Source organism: Anolis carolinensis, chromosome 1, assembly GCF_035594765.1.
Source record: "Anolis carolinensis isolate JA03-04 chromosome 1, rAnoCar3.1.pri, whole genome shotgun sequence".
Classification (NCBI taxonomy): Eukaryota; Metazoa; Chordata; class Lepidosauria; order Squamata; family Dactyloidae; genus Anolis; species Anolis carolinensis.
The window spans coordinates 248,271,737-248,295,790 of NC_085841.1; the positions used below are offsets into that span (position 1 = coordinate 248,271,737).

At 39.6% G+C, this 24,054-nt stretch overlaps 1 protein-coding gene across 2 annotated transcripts in view; it reads left to right on the forward strand.

Moving 5' to 3' along the window:
* Window positions 1–24,054, forward strand: part of gli2 (GLI family zinc finger 2) — a 279,884-nt gene that overhangs the window by 247,556 nt on the left and 8,274 nt on the right. For both annotated transcript variants that reach the window (XM_003214899.4, XM_062967372.1), the window contains 6 exons: window positions 29–242; window positions 1,844–1,957; window positions 8,476–8,607; window positions 12,444–12,593; window positions 14,213–14,377; window positions 18,374–18,655. In XM_003214899.4, coding sequence (XP_003214947.2) covers window positions 29–242; window positions 1,844–1,957; window positions 8,476–8,607; window positions 12,444–12,593; window positions 14,213–14,377; window positions 18,374–18,655 — 1,057 coding nt within the window. The remainder of the gene's footprint in view (window positions 1–28; window positions 243–1,843; window positions 1,958–8,475; window positions 8,608–12,443; window positions 12,594–14,212; window positions 14,378–18,373; window positions 18,656–24,054) is intronic.

A 24,054-nucleotide genomic window follows, 5' to 3' on the forward strand; every position in this document is an offset into this window, starting at 1 on the left:
CTATTGTGATGTTTCCTTCCCCCTCCAGTCCTGCCTTCACCTTTCCTCATCCAATCAACCCAGTGGCCTACCAACAGATTCTGAATCAGCAAAGAAGCCTGAGTTCAGCGTTTGGACATACACCTCCTTTCATTCAGCCATCTCCAACATTCCCTTCACGGCAGCATGTGGCCGTCATTTCTGTTAATTCCAGTCCGGCTCAAATCAGCAATAGCAACAATTGCATAGCTGATTCAAACCAGGTAAGATCTATTCTACCTTCTGTCAGGATTTTAACTATGGTTACTTAAAACTCCCTCACAAAAAGCCAGTGTCACTAACATGAAATGTTTGGAAAGCTCTGTCCTAAAGACTCACTGTAAGACTGGATGTTTGCATTAGACACACAGAATTCCATCACTATACTACCCCAGTCGTCTCAAATGTGTGCATTAGGCTCAAGTGCTCTGTCCAATGTCAGTCTCTATTAAATCTATGTGTTGAGGTTCATGCTTGCCTTGCACTCACTCCCCACTCTATCCCAGATCCATTAGTCTGTGATGGTGCTTCTGCTTCGCAGATGATCAAGCCCTGCATTGCCACAAGGGTAACATCATGTTCATAGTGGGTGTGAGCAATATGAGGTAGCATCCAATGACAGAATCTTCTAGTTTGCTCTTGAGAACAGAGAGCATCTATTTGAAATGGCATATTTACACACACCATGCCAATTCATGAGACACCATAAACTCAGATTGGCAGCCTGAGTGCCATGAATTGGGTGAGGAAGCCCACAGGGCTGAATCAGTCAGCATTTCTGCATGGAACAGTTTATTCCAGTGATTAGTTTGTCATGTGAATGTTTATCAAATAAAGGATGTGAAAAACAAACCTTGGAACAGAGAAACAAAATCACTCCTCAGTGGTGATCCCTACCCTAGGCAAAAATGTAACTGGTTATCCTTCACAATAATTCCTTGTTTAATTTTGTTTTTAGTTTTCAAACAGAAGAATAAACAAACCTGAGAATAAGCATTTGTGTTGACATATTTTGCACAGATATTTCAATATATTTCAGCAAAGATCTTAATTAAAATTATTAGCAAAGGAATTGAAAAGAAGATTTCAGTACACATTTATCACATTTCAAATGGCAAATTCCTAGGTCATTCAAATGTTTATCTCAATTTTGATATGACTGGTTTTCACATGCCTATGTGGGGTCGCTATTCTTGTATTCTTTTTCCCCCAGTGTTGTTGTAGCAATTTTCACTATATTCTAAATTCCTGTAGCTTAAGTAACTGTTGGTAGGTTGATGACAGGGCTGACCTTATTCTTCCTCACTGTGATTTTGGACTGACATTCAAAATTTAACAGTTGGCACTCAAAACAGTAAATGATGCTGATTATTTTTTCTGTCATGGAAGAAGAAAAGTGCTTGTAGATACTCTTGTCGTGTCTCATATGCCAATATAACTTTTTGCACTAAGACTATTTATTTATTTACTATATTTATACCCCGCTCTTCTCACCCCGAAGGGGACTCAAGGAGACTAATAATCACACTCACTAAAGTGAGTGAGAGGATGCCATTTGTAGCAAAATATCTCAGGCCAGCCCTCATAGTTGAATTTGCTATATAATGTCAGGGATAGGCAACTGAGGCTCTTCAAAAATGGTTGGAAAGCAGTTCCCATAATCTTTCATCATTGGCTTTACAAGCTAAGGCTGATGAAAGCTGTACTACAACTTGTGGTGGGCCATAGTGTTTCATCTCTTCAGTAAGCTATGGTTATGTTACATTTGCTTGTAAACCTTGATGTGTGACCTCTTCACTCCCTACAACCTCATTTTTTCCCATAGAGCAAGCTGAGCAGTGAGTCAGCTGTTAGCAGTACTGTCAATCCAGTAATTAATAAACGCAGTAAAGTCAAGACTGAAATGGAGACTCAACCACCAGCTTCCCCACCAACTCAGGTAACCGGTTTATACATGTCTTTCTTGTGTATCTTAGCTTGTGACTCTCTCCCCTGCAGAATCTTACTGCCAATAACTATTAATTCCTCTTTGCTGTGAGCAGCAGGAGGACATGTATGTTGCAATAGTTTTGTTGCTTTGAGAACATAGGAAGTTGCATTTGTGACACAACGCTGACACCCATTCAGATGTACTGTATTTCCTTTAGACTCTCTATACAATGATGGGACCGATCCATATTTCATCTAGATATCTATGATTGTGTGATTTTCTCTGTCTTTAAGACATGAAAAGGTGTTATGAACAAAAGACATTTCTTTGGTGTAGATTCAGTAGACTTGATCTCACTCTGAGCTTAGATGTATACTTTTGACACAGCTGCTTCTCTACTGTGGTCATCTTTCTTATGATCAGTGCCTCTATAATGCCTGAAGTTCTACATTATACGCTTTTCTCAGATTGCATAGGAATCCCCAACATCAGAGCCTTATTTTGGCAAGGCTGTTGGTGTGAGAACTATAAATTGATATAGAAATTAAGTGCCATTCATGTGTTGAGAAAGTTAGCCATAAGAGACATGCTGCAAAGATAGTGAGATGTAAATCAGGGTATCAATAGAGCATGTTGTCCTTGAGGGGAGGTCTCTACTGGAAACTGTAGGGGCCCTTGCCCCCACATCTCTCCCACTGTTCTCTCCAGTGTTGTATATGAAGAAGCAGATTTAGTTCACAAAATCTCATGCTACCAACATGGTTCTCTCCATTAGTCTCTAAGGCAGTGGTTCTCAACCTGGGGTTCTCAGATGTTTTTGGCCTTCAACTCTCAGAAATCCTAACAGCTGGTTAAACAGCTGGGATTTCTGGGAGTTGTAGGCCAAAAACATCTGAGGACCCCAAGTTGAGAACCACTGCTCTAAGGTGCCATGAGATCCCTTTGCAGCACATGGCCTTGCTTGTTTTCTTGGATCATATGAAATCATGCAGTTGGCTTACTATTGCTGCAAGTGTTTACTCTTGAAAAAAACCTCCACTGTGTGGTTGGTTTTATAATTTTATTAATTGCAGCAGCACTTGCACTTTGGACTATGGAATACTGTGCTCAAGTTTGCATATATTAACCTGGAATGGGAATTCTAATTGGAAATTCAAACATCCAATGGAAGAGGAGGATAATGGCTTTAGAGATTCTCTTCCAGGTCAAGCCAGCAATGAAGAGTGGGTATGTCCATCTCTCTGTAACATCATGGTCATGTGGAAGCATTTAAATATATAAGTTACTCCAATGCATGAGCAATTCTACAACTCACAATTCAAAAACTTTGACCAGATAGCACTTCAAAAGATGCATGGGTTTGATGGTGGGTGGGTTACCTGGACAAAAATTATGTGAGTGGGAAAGTTTCAAGGTATCAGGTCTCCTACCCTAAGCTCCAGCATGATGGGTAGGTGCAGATTTTCATGAATGATTGGACTGAGATATTCTATAGGCTTTTCGGTCACAGAATCCTTCAGGTGGCTTAGATAGAAATGTCATATTTCAGCCAAGTTCCTAAAACAAATTATATTTGATATTTGTAGACTGCAGAGCAAGCAGTAACAGTGTCTCTGAGCAAACATAGATTATAAGGAAGAACCTGTATGTCGGTAGGAAACTCTCCAGAAAGAAGCCGTCCCTGTTCAAAAAGGAATTGCTCACCATCAGCAAGCATCCTTTACCTCGGTGACACCACATTTGACACCTAGAAGAGCCCACCGGCTTCTGTGTTCCTGTCGGAGCCGCACACTTCCAAACTGTTTAATGGCTGACAGTATCTATCTGACCGTTCTTTATCACAACTGTAAACTATTGGGAGTGCTCTGGGCACTTCATTTTCATGAAATATGAGGCTATGCTATTGTCAAGCCAACAGAAGAGTTGATGACAAATTTCTCTTTCAGCTTCAGTTCAGAAGCGGGGTTTGGCATGATGCATGGGGACAGCAACATGTGCAATCATCAGGGGGCTGGTAAAATTGATGAAGATGGTGTATCTGGGAAAGATAAACATGCTGTAGTCAGCACGATTAGGGCAAGGAGGCCTCTCTCCAGAGCTTTGGGATTTAGCAACACCTCAGCACACCGTAGCCGACAGCAGCGCATGACGTAAAATAGCCAACCTGCTGTACTCTCGTCTTAATCAGGTCACAGATCGCTGTCTCTTACAACACAAGACCAGGAAAAGAGATGTTTCTGTTTTCCTAAGTTTAAAATTCTGTTGAAGAATGGAAACACGTTAATTTGAACATCCTTTAGTTAATTCCACAAAGCAGCTCAAAATGTTGCCTTCCAATCCAAGATTTTGAATGTATTAAAACTCAAAAGCACCTTCACTCACCATGCTTTTATTTTATTGTAATTTTCATAGTATTTCTTGTATTTTAACTCTATTTAAACTTTTGTGTCCACCTATAAATGTTTTTTTTAAAATTTCTGTATCTGTCTTATTTTAAATTTTCATTACGTGTGTTTATTTGTTAGCCGCCTTAAGCCACTATGAGGATGATGATGATGATGATGATGATTATTATTATTATTATTATTATTATTATTATTATTATTATTAGTATTAGTATTATTATTTTAATCACACACTGTTTTTAACACACAAACTACAAATATAGAAAATTTGAATGTCTCATACAGAAAGCATTTGCAATGTATGTTTCAACCACAGAGTTTGCCAGGAAGTCATGATGGGCAGATGTCTCCTGTCTGAGTATACTGTTGGCAACAAACATGGGCTTTCCATTATATATTATGTTTAATAACTCCCATTTGCTCCCAGTAGAATTTAACTTTCAAGTACATAGAACTCACAAGGAATTGGCTGCTGCACATGTTACTAAAAGGAAGTTCTGGGTGTAGAGCCCTCTGTGGCCACATTGCCTCTAGAAAAGTAAACTGAGCATAAAAAGTAACAAAGCCCTGGATGTGGAGTACAGTATAGTATAGCGCGCATCTTCTTGGATGTAGACACATTGCTTCTCTGTCTATTGATCGTGCCTCTGCTGATGGTTCATCCACAGAAAGGAATGTATTTATGATATTTGGGCTCTGTGGGCTGATATAAACTCTTTTCAGTGGAAAGGTGGGCATACTCCCAGTCTCTTCTATGTCTTATGAGAATGTTTATGTGAGGGAAAATCTGGATGTTTTTGTATGCCTCTGGATAGGTTGGCAAAAATAACTGGCTACCAGTTGTTTATAAACTGCAATAGCAAAATTATTTCACCATTCTAAATTAATTAAGGGGGGGAAGGTGACCAGGGAGACAGCATGCTATAATAATTTGTTGGAAAGGAAAAGTATCTACGAAACAATATGTTCTTGGTTTCTTCATGGTACAGGCGGCAGTTATGTAAAAAATATTTTAAAACATTGACAAATACACAAATTGAGAACTAGTGGAGAGTGTTTTAGCTTACTCCAACAGAATGCCCCCCCCCTCCCACACACACACACACTTCTCTGAGGCTGCTTGCCTCTTTCAGAGCACCACAGCAATCCCCCACCTCTGTCCTTTTCTCGGACTAATGCAGCTGCAATTCCCAAATATGCTTTTCTTAGACACCAAATTAACACATCCTGACATCCTTTTGGTAACATAAGGTATAAATTGTGCTACAAAAGCAGAATGATTTTTTTCTGGGGGAACACAATGTGTAATGCTTGTATCCAATAGCATAAGCAGAGTTGTTCATATAGGATTATGTGTGCCAATGCATTAAAGTAGACAGGGTAGCCAGTGAATGCACACTGCTTTTATATGTTGTATTTGCATGTTGTGCATTATAATGGTACTTATAATTAGTACGAGGGTTAAGTGACCTAACTCTGCTGGTGGTCATTTATGCTACACTGAAAACATATAGGATCTCAGCCTGGATTTCAGGGGAACATGAAACCCAGTGGTTGCACAACAATGGTTAGACCAGTGGTTCTCAGCCTGGGGTCCTCAGATGTTTTTGGCCTTCAACTCCCAGAAATCTTAACAGCTGGTAAACTGGCTGGGATTTCTGGGCATTGTAGGCCAAAAACATCTGGGGACCCCAGATTGAGAACCACTGGGTTAGACTCTAATTTGCAGCTCCTGGAATTCCCTAAAGCTGTGTGTCTATCTTCAAATCACCTATCAACTTATGGTGGCCCAGTGGATTTCACAGGGTTTTCCTAGATAAGGAATTCTCAGAAGTGGTATTGTGAGCCCCTCCCTCTGATATTAAGCCTGGTATTCATTGGTGGTCTCCCACCCAAGTACAAACAAGAACTCGTCTTGCATAGCTTCCAGGATCAGAGTGAATCTGGTGCCTTTAGGGTATGTAGGACCTTCTGAAGCCCCTAGAAACTAACCCCCATTTTATAAGAAATTCAAATTATTGCTTTGCAAAAAAAAAAAAAAAAAGGTTTGAAATGACTTTACATCAAATGGTTTTACTCTCATGCTCAAACACCTGCCCTTCACATACCTTTAAAACCTTTTTTTTAAAAAAAAAAAATCAAATCAGTTGAAAATAGGCCAAAAACTGTAAGTGATATGACAGCACTTGTGGTCATGTTGGATTTGCTGATATGGCTCCTGGGATTTTTCATCAAAAGGGATGAATGATGTCCTATGTTCCCCCACCTCAGTTACTCACCCCATAATCAGAGAAGTGCTGATAAGACCTCTCCCCCTGCTTTATATAGTGCTACTAGTCCTTAACCCCTTTACCGTGCCAAGTTACCTATCAGCAGGCCATGTGTTAGAGTAATTGCTTGGCTAGTTTCCAGCTCACTAACTTCTTTCCCCAAATGCAGTTCCACATTACTGGGAGAGACCCCAGGCAATCATCTTGACTAGCTGCCTCCATTCAAAATATTATGTATTTGTAACATTCCTACTCCTTTATATGGAATCAGTCTGGGACATTCCCCCAGTATCCTTTGTAGCAGGAGTAAGGCAACAGGGGCTAATAAGCACCAATCTCTCTACTTACGCATACATTTTTACGTAATAATAAAACACAAGCTGTTATGCAGCGCTTTACTCCCTTTCAAACTTCAATTGACCATTAAATAGCAAAGCATTACATTCCTCAGTAGATCTTGAGAAAGGACTTATATTAAAAATTATAATTAGTAACAATTCATACTAAAATCCAGCTATTTATTATTAAGCCTCTCATGCTGTAAGTTAAACATCACTTCACGTATTAGCTATACCAGCTTCAATATCATTAATCAGATTATTTCCTTCATTTTCTCATTTAACTATTCAGCATATCATCCATTATGCTTCTCTCTTTCCTTTATTTTTATTATAATCTCTATAGAATTTATGAAAACGGAAATGGTTTTTAAAAATCACATTTCATCAATTCTAAGACACACTTTTTCCCCCAAAAAACTGAGATTCGAAAAAGGGGGTGCGCCTTAGAATCAATAGTGTCCTAGAATTGCAGTTTATATATATATATATATATATATATATATATATATATATATATAGAGAGAGAGAGAGAGAGAGAGAGAGAGAGAGAGAGAGAGAGTAGTTGCTGAGAGAATGGGAGGGAAGCCAGTTGTCCTGGCCAACCCCCCCCCCCCCCTGAAAGCTTCCCCACCCTTGTACCTGATGCTACCACCATTTCCCCAACCTGTACCTTTCGCACAGCTCATGTAATCCGGGCTACTACTTCTGCTGGCATTGGTCACTGCTATCCCTCAGTGTTTCAGGTTTGCTATAAAGAGAGAAAATTGGGGGGGGTAGGAGTGACTGAAACCGTAGGAGCCTCTCTCTTTCTCTCTAGAGGCAGCAGTGGAGCTGGGGCAGGAGACAGAAGGAAGCAGCTCTGTGTGCAGCTCTCCATTGCTTCTGGAACACGGGGCTTATTCCTCTTGTCCCCTCACCCCTTCGCTGCTGCCCCTTCCACTCCCAATGGAGGGCCTGGACTTATCTCTCTCTCTGCACTCTCGATGGCACCAATCAGCCCCATCTACACTGACCATTTAATGCAGTCTCAAACCGGTATCGAAGAAAGTGGTTTCGCTGTGCAGATGATTACATAGGAAATCCTGGAACCAGTTTGAGGCCAGGATGATTACACAAATCACAGAACACTGATCTTCATTAAGGGCTTTCTTTTGCATGCATTTGTGGATGCTTGTTGCCTGGCTGCCGCAATTTAGAGCTAGCTTCAGACTGCATTGAATTGTCAGTGAAGTGAGATCTTAGGGTTCTTCCATATAGCCATATAACCCAGAATATCAAGGCAGATAATCCACAATATCTGCTTTGGACTAGGTTATCTGAGTCCACACTGCCATATAATCCAGTTTAATGTGGTTTTTATACAGCTGTATGGAAGGGGGCTTAGACTCATTTAGAATGCTCTGCAATCATTGTCTTGTGGTAGCTAGCAACTGTTGTGTAATCTATGGGTGACTGAGGAGCTGAAGCAAAATCTGTCCATCTGATGCAGAACTGATTTCCTATCTTTACAGGAGTATCTAACAGACTTGAAAGAGGAGCTGGATAAAGATGAATGCAAGCAGGAGCCTGAAGTTATTTATGAGACCAACTGTCACTGGGAAGGTTGTGCAAAGGAGTATGACACACAGGAACAACTGGTCCACGTAAGTGAAGCCAGGAAAGAGAACCAAGCCATATACTGTATTGTGGAGTGTTTCCCCATCATGGTGCCGTGTAGCGCCTTGTAGGGAAAAAAACTATGAGCCACATACCTTGCCAAATAAAATCAGTCTCCAGGATGAATGGAGCAGCGGGAGGACCCTTCAGTTAATCATTTTTGTGTTTTTCTGTTTAAAGAGAAAGTAACCGTACAAAGATTGAAGTCTTTCTGAATTGTATTGTACTGTGGAAACACTTTGCTATCCTAGAGTGTCAAACTACATCTTTACCTACAGTGGCCATGATGAAATCTTAACTCCGAGTGTGTATGTATGAACAATGACATCTCAAAATAAAAATAGGAGCAGTTCCACTCTGATCTTCTTCACTGGGATTGTGATCCTTCTATCTATGCCCTGGCTTGGACAATATGGGACTATGCATCCCATCTCTGTGATGATCCAGTTAGTCAGCCCTACAGAATTTTTAACCAGTTGAGCCTCTACTAAATCTTGTTAGCCTCTAATACTGCTCCATTGGACTCATATTTATTACATGGTGGTCTTTTAAAATCAGTTTATATCACAGCTGCTTTCTAAAGTGGGGGTGTGCTCATCCCCATTTGGTGGAGCTGACTTGAATTGTGTCACCACAAATTCCCTTAATGAGTCCCTTTGACAAATAGCCTGCTTCCCAGAGGCAGCTGCTATAGTGAGCAGTATAAAGTTGCTGCTCCGTGAAGGTTGTCTGTGTCCCATTCCACACAGCTGTATAAAATCCACATTGAACTGGATTATATGGCAGTGTAGACTTAGATAACCCAATTCAAAGCAGATATTATGAATTATCTGCCTTGATATTCTGGGTTATATGGCTGTGTAAAAGAGCCCTATGTTTGTCAATCCCAAAAGAAGGATGGAGGGAAAGGAGGAAAATGAGCCTTTAACAGAAGCTTTTTGTTTGCTTCCATAGTAGTCAGAAGGGGAAAGTATGAAAGAAAGCAATATGGAATAGTTGTTTGATTGCACTTGGACTAGACTGAAGGTGATGTGGATTCAGATCCCTATTCATCCACAAAGTTTGCCAAAATGACCTTGAGCCTGTTCAGACATAAAACTTGATTCCTGATTGAAACTGTATAAAGAAACTTCATTCTTACTTCCCTTGAAAAAATTGATAGTTTATTTTGTATTGAGGCTCTCCATGAACTGGTTTGCCGGTTTAATCCAAATCAGAGAAATTGTCATTTTCGGTAACCCACAGCTTTCCCTGTTTAAATGAAATGGTAAACTGGTTTGCCCAAACCCAGAAAGTAAGGTTAGCTGTTGGCACTTGTGAAAGGATGCCAAGGTTGGAAGGAATTTGTGAATGCAAGATGTATTCATATAGTACCAAACTCAGATAAAGCATTACGTTATAGTTCCACCTTTAGTAAATATGTAGCATAGCAGCATTTTAAAAATACATAAATCCTTTTGAAGAGTTTCCCTTTTCTCAAAAATAACTAAAATAGTTTACTTTTTTAGCGGGTCCCACACTGGAAGAAAGGTAGGGTATAAAAGAAATGGTAGGTAGGTAGGTAGACAGAGATTTACTTAGGGCCCTTCCACACAGCCATATAATCCAGAATATCAAGGTAAATAATCCACAATATCTGCTCTGAACTGAGCCCCCTTCCACACAGCTGAATAAAATCCCACATTTTCAGTTTTGAACTGGAATATATGGCAGTGTGGGCCCAGATAACCCAGTTCAAAGCAGATATTGTGGGATATTCTGCCTTGATATTCTGGGTTATCTGCAGAAAAAATGCAGTAATCTGATAGTTGCCACTCCAAACTTCATTGAAGAAGACCCAAAAATTTAAAAGCACCTCAAAAAACTTGTGAGGTACAGGAGAGGGTCAGATGGATAAATAACTTTTGACAGCTTCTACATCTCCAAAACATGATGCAGTGAGAAACTAGAGGAGTGTAGTCTAAAACCACTGAAAATACAAGCATGAGGCCTTTAAACAGGCAAAAATGTGGTGGGAAGTATTGGGAAAGATGTACACAAGTTAGAATGCATAGTTATATAGAGACCTTTTTAATGAGGATTTGCTTTCTCCAAAACATTGACTCTAAACCAGTCAGGTCCTTCATCTCTGTGATATACAGAATTACAGCCCACATGCTAACCCTCACTGTTGAGTGGAAAGGAAATTCAGAAATGAAGTAGCCCTCCAGGTATTAAATTATAAGGCTTTCCATTGGATCGTTAGGGAAGGAAGCCTTTATTTTTAGCAATTAAAGGAAAAGACAACCCCAGGAACATTACAATGCTCAAGCAGTACTGTTACCAGGCTTCTTAAAATTAAAATGCTTGATCATCCCTCAACCTGTAAAATAGGAACTGAAGATCGGTAGCAATGGAAGCCTTTTATGAGGTGATAAAATCAATAGTACATGGAGCTGGGTAAGGTACACCTTCTTTGTTTCAGGCTCTTGAAGTGTTATTTCTTGCTACAGACAGTAGATAATGGGCGGTTCGAATCCACAGAGCGGGGTGAGCTCCTGTCGTTAGCCCCAGCTTCTGCCAACCTAGCAGTTAGAAAACATGCAAAATGTGAGTAGATCAATAGGTACCATTTCGGCAGGAAGGTAACTGCGCGCCATGCAGTCATGCCTGCCATATGACCTTGGAGGTGCCTACAGACAACGTCGGCTCTTCAGCTCAGAAACTGAGATGAGCACCAACTCCCAGAGTCAGAACTGACTAGACTTAATGTCAAGGGGAAATCTTTACCTTTACCTATACTGGTTAAAATGCAGTACAACCACCCCTTACCTGCAGGATCAGAATCCGTAGTTTCATTTATCTAGATTTAATAAAATATATCTTCTCTATGGTATACTTGGTCCTTCATTTCAAGGAGGGTTCACTGTCATCCACAGTTTTATGTATCCATGCAAAAACTGGAAACATGTCCATTGTGGATACTGGGCTCATACTGTATTGACATAGGCGGGAAAGATCTCCATTCAGATTCCAACTCAGCTGGGAAGCTCAGGAGGTGAACTTGGGCCAGATACTAACTCTTAATCAGCCTATCTCACAAGGTTGGTGAGTAGATTAAAATGGTAGTGGAGCAATGTACAATATGCTGAGGAAGAATATAAATATAAGAGAGAGAAAAGAAAAATCTCTAGGACTTCTTTGAAGAAGTGGGCAAGCTTGTGGAGCAAGTGCATCCTGCACAGCCACACAGCTAGTCAATTGCTTATTAATTTCAATTGTGTGTGAAAGGCATTCATTTTACAAAAGCAAATTTATGAGTATTGATCTTTCTTCATTCACTTTTTGTATTAAGGAATCGTCTCAGCATAGTTAGGCTTGGTTAGGATGCTAACTGAGAAAAGAAGTTCTCGCATAAGCTTTCATAGACTCCAGTTGCATTGGATAAAGTGGACTGGAAATTACTTTCCAGTTGGTCTCAAAGATGTGAAACGATCCCCTTATATCTTTTTGTCCACATATAGGATCTTTTAAAAAAAAAAAAAAACTAAAACAGGGCCATGTTCAGCAAGACTTCAGCAAACTGCAAGGGAATAATCTACACTTGTTGTTGACTTTCTCATGTAATATTTATTACTTATTTATTACTTGTGTAATGCTAATATAGCACCTCCCTGCACACCGGGGCCCTTGTGGTGGTGTACAAACCTTTTAAAAAATACAGAGATAAAAACTTTAAAAATCAGTTAAGATATTCTTTAAAAACTTTTGGGGAGACAAAAAAAACCCTCAAATATATCCTAAAAATAATTTAAGGCTTCTCTTCTCTTTTGGCTTCTTCCAGCACATCAATAATGACCACATTCATGGGGAGAAGAAGGAGTTTGTGTGTCGTTGGCAAGAGTGCACCCGGGAGCAGAAGCCATTCAAAGCACAGTACATGCTGGTAGTACATATGCGGAGGCACACTGGAGAAAAGCCACACAAGTGCACGGTAAGATGACAAGGCTGTTGTACACTGGGGAAAACCCACACAGGTTGATGTGCCAGAATGTATTGGCTAGAGTTTTATAATCTCCATCTAAGCCCATAAAAATCCAAATAAAATCCAAAGCCTAGGATCTCTTCGTCTTACATAAAACTCACATTACTCACCAAATTACAAGCCCCAAGATTCCATAGGATGCAGCCAAACACTACACATGATTCCATCTTAGCTGTCATATAAGTTATTATATGCCAATTTAAATAAGCTTCATTACCATGTATTTCTTGTCAATAAAAGCCATTCCTTCAGTGCATCTAATAGATGTCTGATCCTATAACGCAAGACTGAGAAACTTGTGGTTCTCAAAATATTGCTTGCTGCAGCTCTCAGCAGTCCTGGCCAGCACTGCCAATGGTGAAGCATGATGGGGATTACACATCCAGCAACATCTGGAATGCTACAAGTTGCCCACTTATGCCATATAGTACACCACACCCACATATTACAGACCTTACTGGCACTGGTATAATAGTGTTATACAGGTTATTTACTGTAGAAAATTCATGAAATTCAGACAACATAACTATATCTTTAAATGCTGGTGTAGATGCTGTGGCGCAGGCTGGAAAGCAAGCCAGCTGCAACAAATCACTCTGACCAAGAGGTCATGAGTTTGAGGGCAGCCTGCGTCTTGTCTCTGTCTCTGTTCTATGTTATGGCATTGAATGTTTGCCTTTATGTGTGCAATGTGATCTGCCCTGAATCCCCTTCGGGGTGAGAAGGGCAAAATATAAATGCTGTAAATAAATTAATAAATAAATAAACTCCAGTCCACTCAGGTTCCTCAGACACATGTACACACATGTGAAAATGTTCTCAAGAGCATGTGTGGAGTGGTGTTTTAAGTGTTGGACCAGCAGACCAGGGTCCCCATACCTATTCAGAGAAACCGTGACCAAGTCACACTTTCTCAGCTTTGCACAAATGCAACAGCAAACCTCTTGCAAATAAACCTTGCCAAAAGAACGTTATGAATGGATCATTATAAGGTGAAGTCAACTTGAAGCTTCTCGGGAATGCTGCATGATAGGTGATTGGACTGGATGGCCCTTGTGGTCTCTTCCAAGTCTTATAAATTTATTTCTGTGCTTTCTGATTTCGAATAACATCAGCAAATGTTCTCAGCACTACAGGCACTTGCTGCCAGAAATACTAGTATGACAGTGGTGTCTCTATGATGATCACATCTTCCATGTAAAAATGTATCAAGACACCTATAGATTAGGGTACAGGGGAGTCTTTGGCCCTTCTGATGTTATAAACTACATTTCCCACAATCCCTTACAATCACCATGCTGGGTGATGCCCATAGGAGTTGTGAGCCAAACTAGCCAGAGTGTTGCACCCCTGCTTGACAAGTGGGCTGGACTTTAAAAGGCAAGCACCTGTTTTAAATCAACTTCCCAGATTATGAACTGCATTTTTCTTTTTTTTTAAATCCCCCAAATGCTCATGAAAGCCAAGATCTGCCCAGGATTTATGCTCTTCAAGAGGTGGAGATTAAAACCAGATGAGATGGAAAAATGCCTCCAGCTGATTAACACTCCAGTTTTGTTTTCTTTTAGTTTGAAGGTTGCTCCAAAGCCTATTCACGGCTAGAGAACTTAAAGACACACCTGAGGTCTCACACTGGAGAAAAACCTTATGTCTGTGAACATGAAGGCTGCAATAAAGCTTTTTCTAATGCTTCTGACCGAGCAAAACACCAGAACAGGACGCATTCCAATGAGGTAGGTGAAGGGTTTTTTACCACAATCTAAATGGGATTTTTAAATGCAGCTAATATATCCACACAGGACTTGTTTATGAGATATATATATATATATATATATATATATATATATATATATATATATATATTCCCCTAATGGGAGAACATTTTTTGCATTTACTGTGCTGGAAGAGGACCATGCTAGGGGTTTGTGTGTGTGTATTGTAAGCCACAAAACAGCAAGGCAAACCATGACTTCTACCCTGTGGCTTGCCATATTCAAAAGCCTTACTGGATCAAAATAACTCTCTATTTCTACTGAGAAGGATAAAAAAAAATCTGTGGAACTGATATGGAGATAGTGGGCTTGAATGGATTCATAAAGTCTGAGTGCAAGACAAATGTGTTGTTATGTCCTGCTAATGGAGACTAGTTATTAGTAGCTGGAAGAGACAGGAAATTACCTTTTTGGTAAAGCATGTGATGGTCTGCTGGAAATGGTTAATGCCCAGTCTGAAATTTATATTACCACTAATTAAGAAAGCAGGAAAAAAAGAGAAAATGCTCCAAAGTTCACAAAACAGCTGTGACCAGGCAGAGTGTTAACCTCTGTCCTCATTCATAATTTTTGATATGAATTATTTCTGAACAAGTAGAATGCTAGAAGTACAACCCACATAAAGCAACAGGTTCGAATTTACCTATTTAGGGTGGCATCATGAAGGGACATCGCACTGGAATGCCTCCTTGCCACATTTTAATCTGCTTGTCCACCTGACAGCTTTATTTTTCACTAACCAGCCACTTTTTTTAGATAGTACAATGTTTTCTTAATGAAGAGGATATGAATGCAAAATGCTATGCACTTTTGGGGTGAAACAATTTCAACACAATGTATTGTGGAGAATATGTTATATAAATCAACTGACTATGAGTGCTTGGAGGATATGTCAGGGTTAGCCCAAACATTAGACTAAAAGTGGGATGAGGACTAAATATAGTTTCAGAAAAGTTCTTAGAAGCCAGATCCATTGATATACAAGTCCATTGTGTATGATTAAAACCACCAACTTAATGTTGTGGATTGAAATCTTACTATTAGTAACTATAACTTCATAAAGGGGCAAACATATAAATACTGGGAACCTACCAAGCTATATTCCAGTGAGGAAGGGGCATGGCCATCTGTGGAAACTCATATAGGACTGGATTGGGACTCCAGGAACAATGGATTCAGGCCTAATACCCACTATTCTTCATTTCTGCATTATAAAGAATGAGGTGGCAGATGTTGGGAGAGGAAAGTTGATAAGGTGTTGGAAGACAAAATTGTGAGTACTATAGGTTTTCTTGAACTTCCAAAAGTAGGTATTGAATCATGTGACCCACAGCTATCATGTGACCTGGCTGTGTGTGTTCCTTTGTCCTCTTATACCAGTGGTTCTCAACCTGTGGGTCCACAGATGTTTTGGCCTTCAACACCCAGAAATCCTAACAGCTGGTAAACTGGCTGGGATTTCTGGGAGTTGTAGGCTAAAACACCTGGGGACCCACAGGTTGAGAACTACTGCTTTATACTAATAGGAAAACCCTCCTTCATAGACTTCCCCAATTTTTAAAAATATATACAGTATATATAAACCTAATCAAGACATGTTTAGTAACTTTATGAAAAGTCAGACTTCTGAACTCATAAGGAGAATCTGATTGAATTGGGAGCATGGGTTATAAAGGGAATACATTCAAAAATAGTCCAAACAATCCTTCAGGTTTGGGACATAAGCATCTTTTACCAACATTCAAGGATATATCCCTTCTTTCAAAGTATCCACTTCCCATTTTATATTTTGTCTCATTTTACTCAGCTCTTGTCCATCAAATGGCACTTCTAGATGACAGTAGGGAAATTTGATTGCATCCCAATCCCATCTCCTATTCATGTCCAATTGTGACCTAATCCACCCATTTTACAAGGATGAGCTGATGAATAGAAACGGTTCTGGATACGTCAGTACAAACTGGGCAAAAAGGTACACAACAAACACAAATGCCCACTTCTTGCTCAGATTGGGAGAAAATCTACCCGCTTATTCTTTGAGTGGTCTCTTTCCAAGTTCTCCATGGAAAAGTACTTGAAACAGCTGTTAGCCTCAAATGGCCCTTTTAATGAATCCAGCCCTTCAGAGGTGGTGCTGGGACTGCCCTCCTCTAACCACATGTTGTGCAATGCACTTTGGATTTGGGACTGAATAAATGGCATGGGTGGACAAGCAGGAGGAGAGTGGAGGAAGACCTTCCTGTTTTTTTTTCTTTACAGCTGTGTAGGGCTTATTTGTCCTGTGGTTATCAGCGACTTGGGCTTTCAAGAGACACGGTGCTATCATCTTCAAAAGCACTTTGTGCCTGTGGAATTCACTCTACAGTATAATAGCTATCCAGTTGACAAGTGACGGAGATGTAGGGACAATGTGATAGATTGTAAATTGAGTGTAAGTTGTGTCGCTCTGGTCTTCCGTAAATGATGGTGCCACTCTCCTTTCTGGCAACCCCCTTTCCCACCTCCCATATTTCAACAGAAAGGTTGCCTTGAAGAGATTCCCTGCATATCCCAGCCACATCCTATGCTAATCCTGTTAACATTCCTGCGGCAACTGGATCAAGTGCAAAGCAAGCAAAAATACTCTTTGGCAAGGTGTCGAAAGAGTATTTCTAAGGGTAGGGGCATTATGACAGTTTGCAAGACCTGAATCTTGACTCAAACTTTGAAAAATTACAGTGAAAAATATTAATATAGCATCCTGTTTTACAGAAAGCTAGAGTTACACAAACTTACATCAGATTGTTCCTCCATCTCTATGGCTATGCAGGGCATATCCATTTCTTGCAACTCAAAAGAGGCAGCACAATTTGGGAAAAGCTCATGACATTTGAGTATTTCAAATGTTTTAAGTTGCTTTAAACTATTGAGAACAATGAGAAGATTCAAAGTGAAGCAGCCACTTCGCGAAGCTGTGTTTGAATGTGTGAAGCTGGCATCTTGAAAGGCAGTTAAGAAAGGCAGTGAATAGTCATTGGAATACTGAATCTGACTAGAGATTGGATACAATGAACTTTGCCTTTTCCTATCATCTCCTTCCAGTTCAGTATTCTGTGCAAAACAAAGTGGGGAGGAATGCAACCCACATACTATATATGGTTCTTTGGATCCCAAAGTGCAGCCTCTGAGATACTCGCTCCCCAAAAACACCCAAATCAATTCAAAACCACCTGCAAATGTGATGGGTTATTTGCCATACTTCAAAACCCTGAAAAAATTACGTGCAAAAATGGTGGTAGAAGTGCTGCAATGTTACTTCTAGCACACTGGATTTGACAGTACGGCCTACTGGGGAATGCAAGAGCAAAATGGTCTCTACGCCCTACTTCACAACCTACCACAGCTGCAAGGAAATCAATAAAATTAGGCTAACCAGAGGTAGTTTCACATCTTCACCACAGCATCTGCCATTTGCTGGATGTGTGCCAAAACCCTGTGCTTACAAAAAGCAGGGCTTAATCGAACACCATAGATTCAAACTAATTTATTTTCTCATTTATTTCATTTAATGCTCTTTTTTCTCCCAATAGGAGACCTGGTGCATCTCACCTAGACAGCTGACAACAAAACCAATTGTAATAGTTTAAATAACCTCACATTATTGAATAATTTAAAAGAGTACTAATGTAGAACAGTTTAAAAGTACTTGTTTTGTTTTTTAAAAAAACTGATAATAAATTTAATAAATAAATGAATATTAAAAAGGCTTTAAGTTTTTTTAAAAAAAATGTTTCCTTGTTTGTTGTTTATTTTCTATCTCCTACTGTGGGGCCCAAACCTAAAATTTCCAGTGCTAGCATGAGATGTGTTTGCCTCCAATACCGCAAAATAGGCTGTCATTCAAGTAAAAATGTCAGCCAAAATATGAGTGAAATATTTGCTCCAGGTGTATAACTTTAAATTTCCTCCCCTTGGCAGAAACCCTATGTCTGTAAAATTCCTGGCTGCACAAAGAGGTATACAGACCCCAGTTCCCTCAGGAAACACGTGAAGACGGTGCACGGGCCGGAAGCCCATGTCACCAAAAAGCAACGCAATGATGTTCACCTGAGACCACCTGCCCTTAAGGAAAACAACGACAATGAAGCAAGTGCCAAGCAAACCAGCAAGGCTGCGGAAGAGCACACCGAGGCAAACAGCACTCCCAGAGGCACGGAGGACTGCTTACAAGTCAAAACTATCAAGACGGAGAATTCTGTGGTAAGGAAGGCATTTATCTCAACTGTGAATGATGCCATTTGTATTTGTCAAGTGGCATAGGAAAAGTGATTAGCCTTCTCCTGACCCCAATACACACAGCCTGTTTCAAATCTCCTGGCTCAGCATTCATCAAAGCCCACCTAGAATCCTATGCAAACTTCCTTTTGCATGTTAAATCTAAGGAGTTCAAAAAAGAACAAAAACATATTATCGACATTTGGAATATTTCTCTTTGCTGCATCTGAGACACAATATTTTCCTTATAAGTGAAACTGGTGGAATTTTTTTCTAATTATTGTTACTTTGATTATGATGTTGCCAGGGGAAGATCCAGTCTGTTTATCTTAAGTTGTCTATCCTAAAATAGATAAAAATAGATGTTGATTAAGCCGTCTTATACTCAGTGAAATCAGTTCACCTACCCCAAGATTGTCTACTCTAACTTCGATGCAGTTGGATTTCTTATTACCAATATTTTAGATTAAGTTGAGAAAACTTTGAACCATGTTCCAAATGGGGGTCACAACACGGTTTTACCCCAATATCCTGCCGAAGACACCCCCTTCCAGCTATTTCAACAGCCATCCAGTATTATAGTTGACTATGAAGAACACAATGTGGCAGCTTCTTCTCTCACTCTTTAGCTGTATTACTATGAGATGTTCAGGAGAGAGGCATTTAGGGAAACTCACTGGAGTATCCTATAGAGATGCTATGCCCTTTGACCCTCCAGCTAGGAATCCAGTGTGCTTGGCTCATTTTTCTCTCTCTTCTTTGTGTTTTTGATAGAAAGGTTGAAAGGCAAGGGGAAGCTAAACTCATATTTTGGCAAGGGGGATCTGTGATCATAGAAAAGGGGAGGAGAAGTAATAATTTTAAATGCAGTGTGTCCCTGGGTGACATCATTCTTGTCTTATGTATTGATGAATGAATGTGTGTGTCTGTGCCTCAGTCTGGCCATGTCCACTTTGGATTCTTGCCACTCTCTATTTGCTGGAGTGTGTACCCAGGTGTGTGAACCCTGACAAATAGGAATGAGATAATGAGGACCCTAGCATGGAAAACTTTCCTCAGAGTGTATTTTAAATTCCGACACCACTATAAAGCATACGACTTAAAGAGTACTACTATACTTGTTGAGGTTGTCACACTACAGATATTTAACTAATATCCCATGGATCAACATTTAAAAACTATCACACCTCAGATGGGTCATAGTAGATTGCATTTCACATTCTGAACATTTAGGTTGTTAAAAAACATGTTTCTGATAACAACAGAAAGTCTTGGTGATTGAGTGCCATTATTTCCTCATCTTTGATACTCCTTTCTAATTGACCTTGCTACCAATATGCCTAAAAAAATAGTGATCTGACTCCCATTTATATATTCCAGTTACTAGTTTTCACTAATGCAAAATGCACTATGGCCAAAACATTTGTGTGATATATCTTGTTGCTCTTCATAAGATATCCAGCCTATCGTGAGAGTAAGACAACCACAAACTAATTCAGTGGGTTAGATTTTCTTTTAACTTGTGCTATGCATGTTACAAATCTATCATTATCTCTGGCATCTCTTCCTTGCTTCATCAGTAATCTTGGCCCTTTCCTTTTTGTTATCTGTGTTCTAACAACCTGTTCTTTTTCCTCTTTTAACTTACTCTACTCTACTTCACAAGGACAGTCGGTACCAAGGTGAGCAAATACACTGTCAAAATTTCTGTACAAAAGACTTAATGTGCTTTGTTCTACAATTGTAGGAAAATTAGTCCAACTACTTAGATACGTGTATATTTTCTGCAAACGGCAAGACAAAATATGTGTAATTAAATAGTCTTATTTAGTCTAAGTATCCATAATTCTTCATGCTTCATCCTTGCCATATTGGAATTCCATAAAGACTCTTTAAATGTTCAACCTTCCTGTTAATGTCTAATATCTGTAGTAGGGATGGTTCTCCAGACATGTAGCAGCTGTCATTATTCTTCATTACTGGTTATAATGACTAGAAATAATGGAAGTTGCCATCCAGGAGAATCTGGAGAGCCATACACCCAACACCCCTGATCTATACAAGGTGTATGCATCTCACAACATTTCCAGGCAGATATCGCCAAAGTGTTCCTGGTCTACTCAAGTGCAGTTGAGATAAAATCCTTCCCAGATTGAAAGCATGTTTTCATCTCAGAATGATTTCTAGTATAGAAGGTGTGATTCCAGAAGCGCTAATTAAAAAAGCTATTCCAAAGAATCAGTGTGATGTAATGATATGAGGATTTGACTAGGGATCTAGAGTATGAATCCACACTCAACCTTGTAAGCCCACTGGGTGACTTTGGGAAGGCAATGGCAAGCCTTTTTGGAATGACTCTTGCCAAGAAAACTATGTTGAAGACACATAACAAAAACAATTCAGAGTTATTTATCTATTATACTAGCATATTTATCCACTGCATTGCCCAAATGTTGAAGGGGCTGCTGCCTTTCTGCTTTCTCCCTTCTCCAACTCTGAGGAGGCCTAACTCACAATGTCTCCATGGCAACACTCTGGCAACGGTCCGGCAAGCACTATATGTGACTCCTTCTTTCCTTCCTACATTTCCCTCATTTATCATCTCCCTCTCTTTCCTTCCTTCCTTCCTTCCTTCCTTCCTTCCTTCCTTCCTTCCTTCCTTCCTTCCTTCCTTCCTTCCTTCCTTTCTTTTTCTTTCTTCCCCTCCCTGTCTTATTTTTTCCTTCCTTTCTCTTCCCTCCTTTCTTTTTTTCTCTCCCCGTACCTTTCCTCCTTTCTTTCTTATCTCCCTCCTTTTTCTTTTTCCTCTTCCTTCCCCTCATGCACATCATATAGCAACAGCCTATCCACATCATTCCCTTGTTTCCCAGTCACATGACCAAGGGCCACTTGACCTAGCAACAGCCAATCTGCTTTATTCCTTTGCTTTCTCTCTGCTCTGAATCTGAAGGAGGTGTTTTTTTTAGTTCAAACCTCTCAATTTTTTAACATTGAGTAATGAAGGGTCTGTGTGCCATGTTTGGTCTAGATCTATCAAGATATGGAGGAGCCTTTGTGGTACAAACGACAAACCAATAAACAAGGAAACATACATAAATACATTATTTGAGATAGATAGATTTCAATATTATGTCAACTTCATTATTATCCTGCTGCATACCTAAACTTTTCTCAGTATTCCTGTGATAGTAATTATCAGACAATTATGAAATGTTTCATGCAGATGACAATGCTATGCCCCTTTCAAAATTACTTTCCTTTGGGCAGCACTCCCAGCAATGACTTGTTATCATCTAACCAAGGCATGGGCAAACTTTGTCTCTTCAGGTGTTTTGGACTTCAACTCCCACAAATTCCTAACAGCTGATAGGCTGTTAGGAATTGTGGGAGTTGAAGGCCAAAACACCTGGAGGGGTGAAGATTGTCCATGCCTGATCTAACCTCTCAATACTACCCTGAAAAACAATCCGCTTTTAGAAGCTAAGCAGTTTCAGGTCTGGTTAGTACTTGGATAGAAGACCACCAGATAGCACCAGGTTTCTCCAGGTATAGCTGAGAAAGAATTCTCCCTGAAAGCCTGAAAAGCCAGTCAGAGTTGACAAGAGTTGAACTTATGATATGATTTAGTCTATGGCAACTTGCTATGTCCACTTTCTACTTTTTGATGAAGTTGAGAAAATTCAAGCTTTCTCAAGCCATCTCTGAAAATTCAACAAGAAAGCATTGATCTAGATGAAGAACAAAGGGGAGAACAGCCATTATATTCTATGGTACTGAGCGGTGTTCTGGTTACAGAAAAATAGAGGAGAGGGTAAAGCTTAATGGATTATCTGGCATTCCAGTCCTACAGCATTTAGGACCAGTGATCACAAATTATCATTCCATTGGCCAGACAAGAAAAAAAAGCCCTTTCTCTGAGCCAGCAGGGAACATTTAACTTTCATTGCAAATAAATTACTTAATTTGAAATGTAATTCCTAATAAAAAAAAACATTTACCAAGCCTAAACCTGCAAATCATGTCCTTATCTGCCTATAAAGACTGTCAGCCAAGCATGTTAAGCTCCTTTGAACCATAAGAAGCACACCATGCCGAAGCATTTCGGGTTTGATTCTGTGGCAGATAAGCAGCCGCAGTCTGCAGAGTTGAAGGGAGAGGGCCAAAATCTACTAATGTTTCAGGTTTATCTCAGAGAAGCATCAAGAGCTTAAGTTTCTTGAGTGAGCACATATAGCTCTTCTTTGCTAACAGAAAAAAAGAATTAGCCTCAAGGCTTTTAACTTCCTGAAATTTACATAGCAGTGCTTTGCAAAGTTGTAAAAATTAACTTAATCACTTAAATTACTTATCTCAGGGAGAATCATGTGCCCACACTGCAGAGCCATCACACGTATGGACAATAATGGACACATTGTTGCTATCACCTAATGAGGATTTATTTATATAAAGAATAGGTCTGGTTTAAAGAAGTGTGATTGAAGTTTGGAGTTGGAGTGGTTCTTTGGTATGGCTTTTAATTCTTTCAAATGTATTGAGTTTCAATAATGCGAGACAGGCTTTTAATATTGTCAACTATTCTCCTTATTAACTCAAACCTGGAGTTATTTAATGTTAGACTTACCAGACATATAGCTTTACAATATTAGCTCTGTAGATAAATGAAGTAGAATGTGAGCTGGTGTTTATAGATTTTTAAAAAACTGGAATACACACGTTTACACTCCCCATATCTCCATAGCCCAATATTTATGCTAAGTGGTGAGTAGAGCTTTCTGACTTAGAAGAATTCTTATTCATTTATATTGAAAGAACCATAAAGAGACCTGATCAAGTAGAATGTCATTTTGGTTAAAATCATTGTAGGGTTGAAATAAATTTGTTGCATTTTTAAAAAATGATTTCATGAGCATCTGTTAGGTTGGCTCCAACCTCTACCTTCAACAGATGGAACACTACACTTAAAGAAGGCGTCATAGCCCTATTTTAGAGGAACAGCATAGCTCACCCAATTCAGTCAGGGAGCCCCAATCTTCTACATGTATCATTGTCAAGGGGACAGAAAGACCACTGTATGAAGGGAAGGAGAGGGGACTCACTTCCAACTCATTTGACATGACAAAATGAATCCAAACCATTGTTTTAGGTACCTTCCAAAACTGAAATATTTGGGGGTTTTCATTGGTGCTTTTCTTAGAAAGGGGGTGGGGGGGGGAGAGAGTTTCTACTTTCCCTTTATTTTGTACTTAACTCCAGTTTAATCTGATTAGTTGTGTTTTTTCCTGAATGGCATCATGACACTATAATTAATGCAATGTTGTCACCCATCGATGAAATCATGAAGGTCACCATCACTGATCAGAATCCATAACAATGTGGAAAAACAA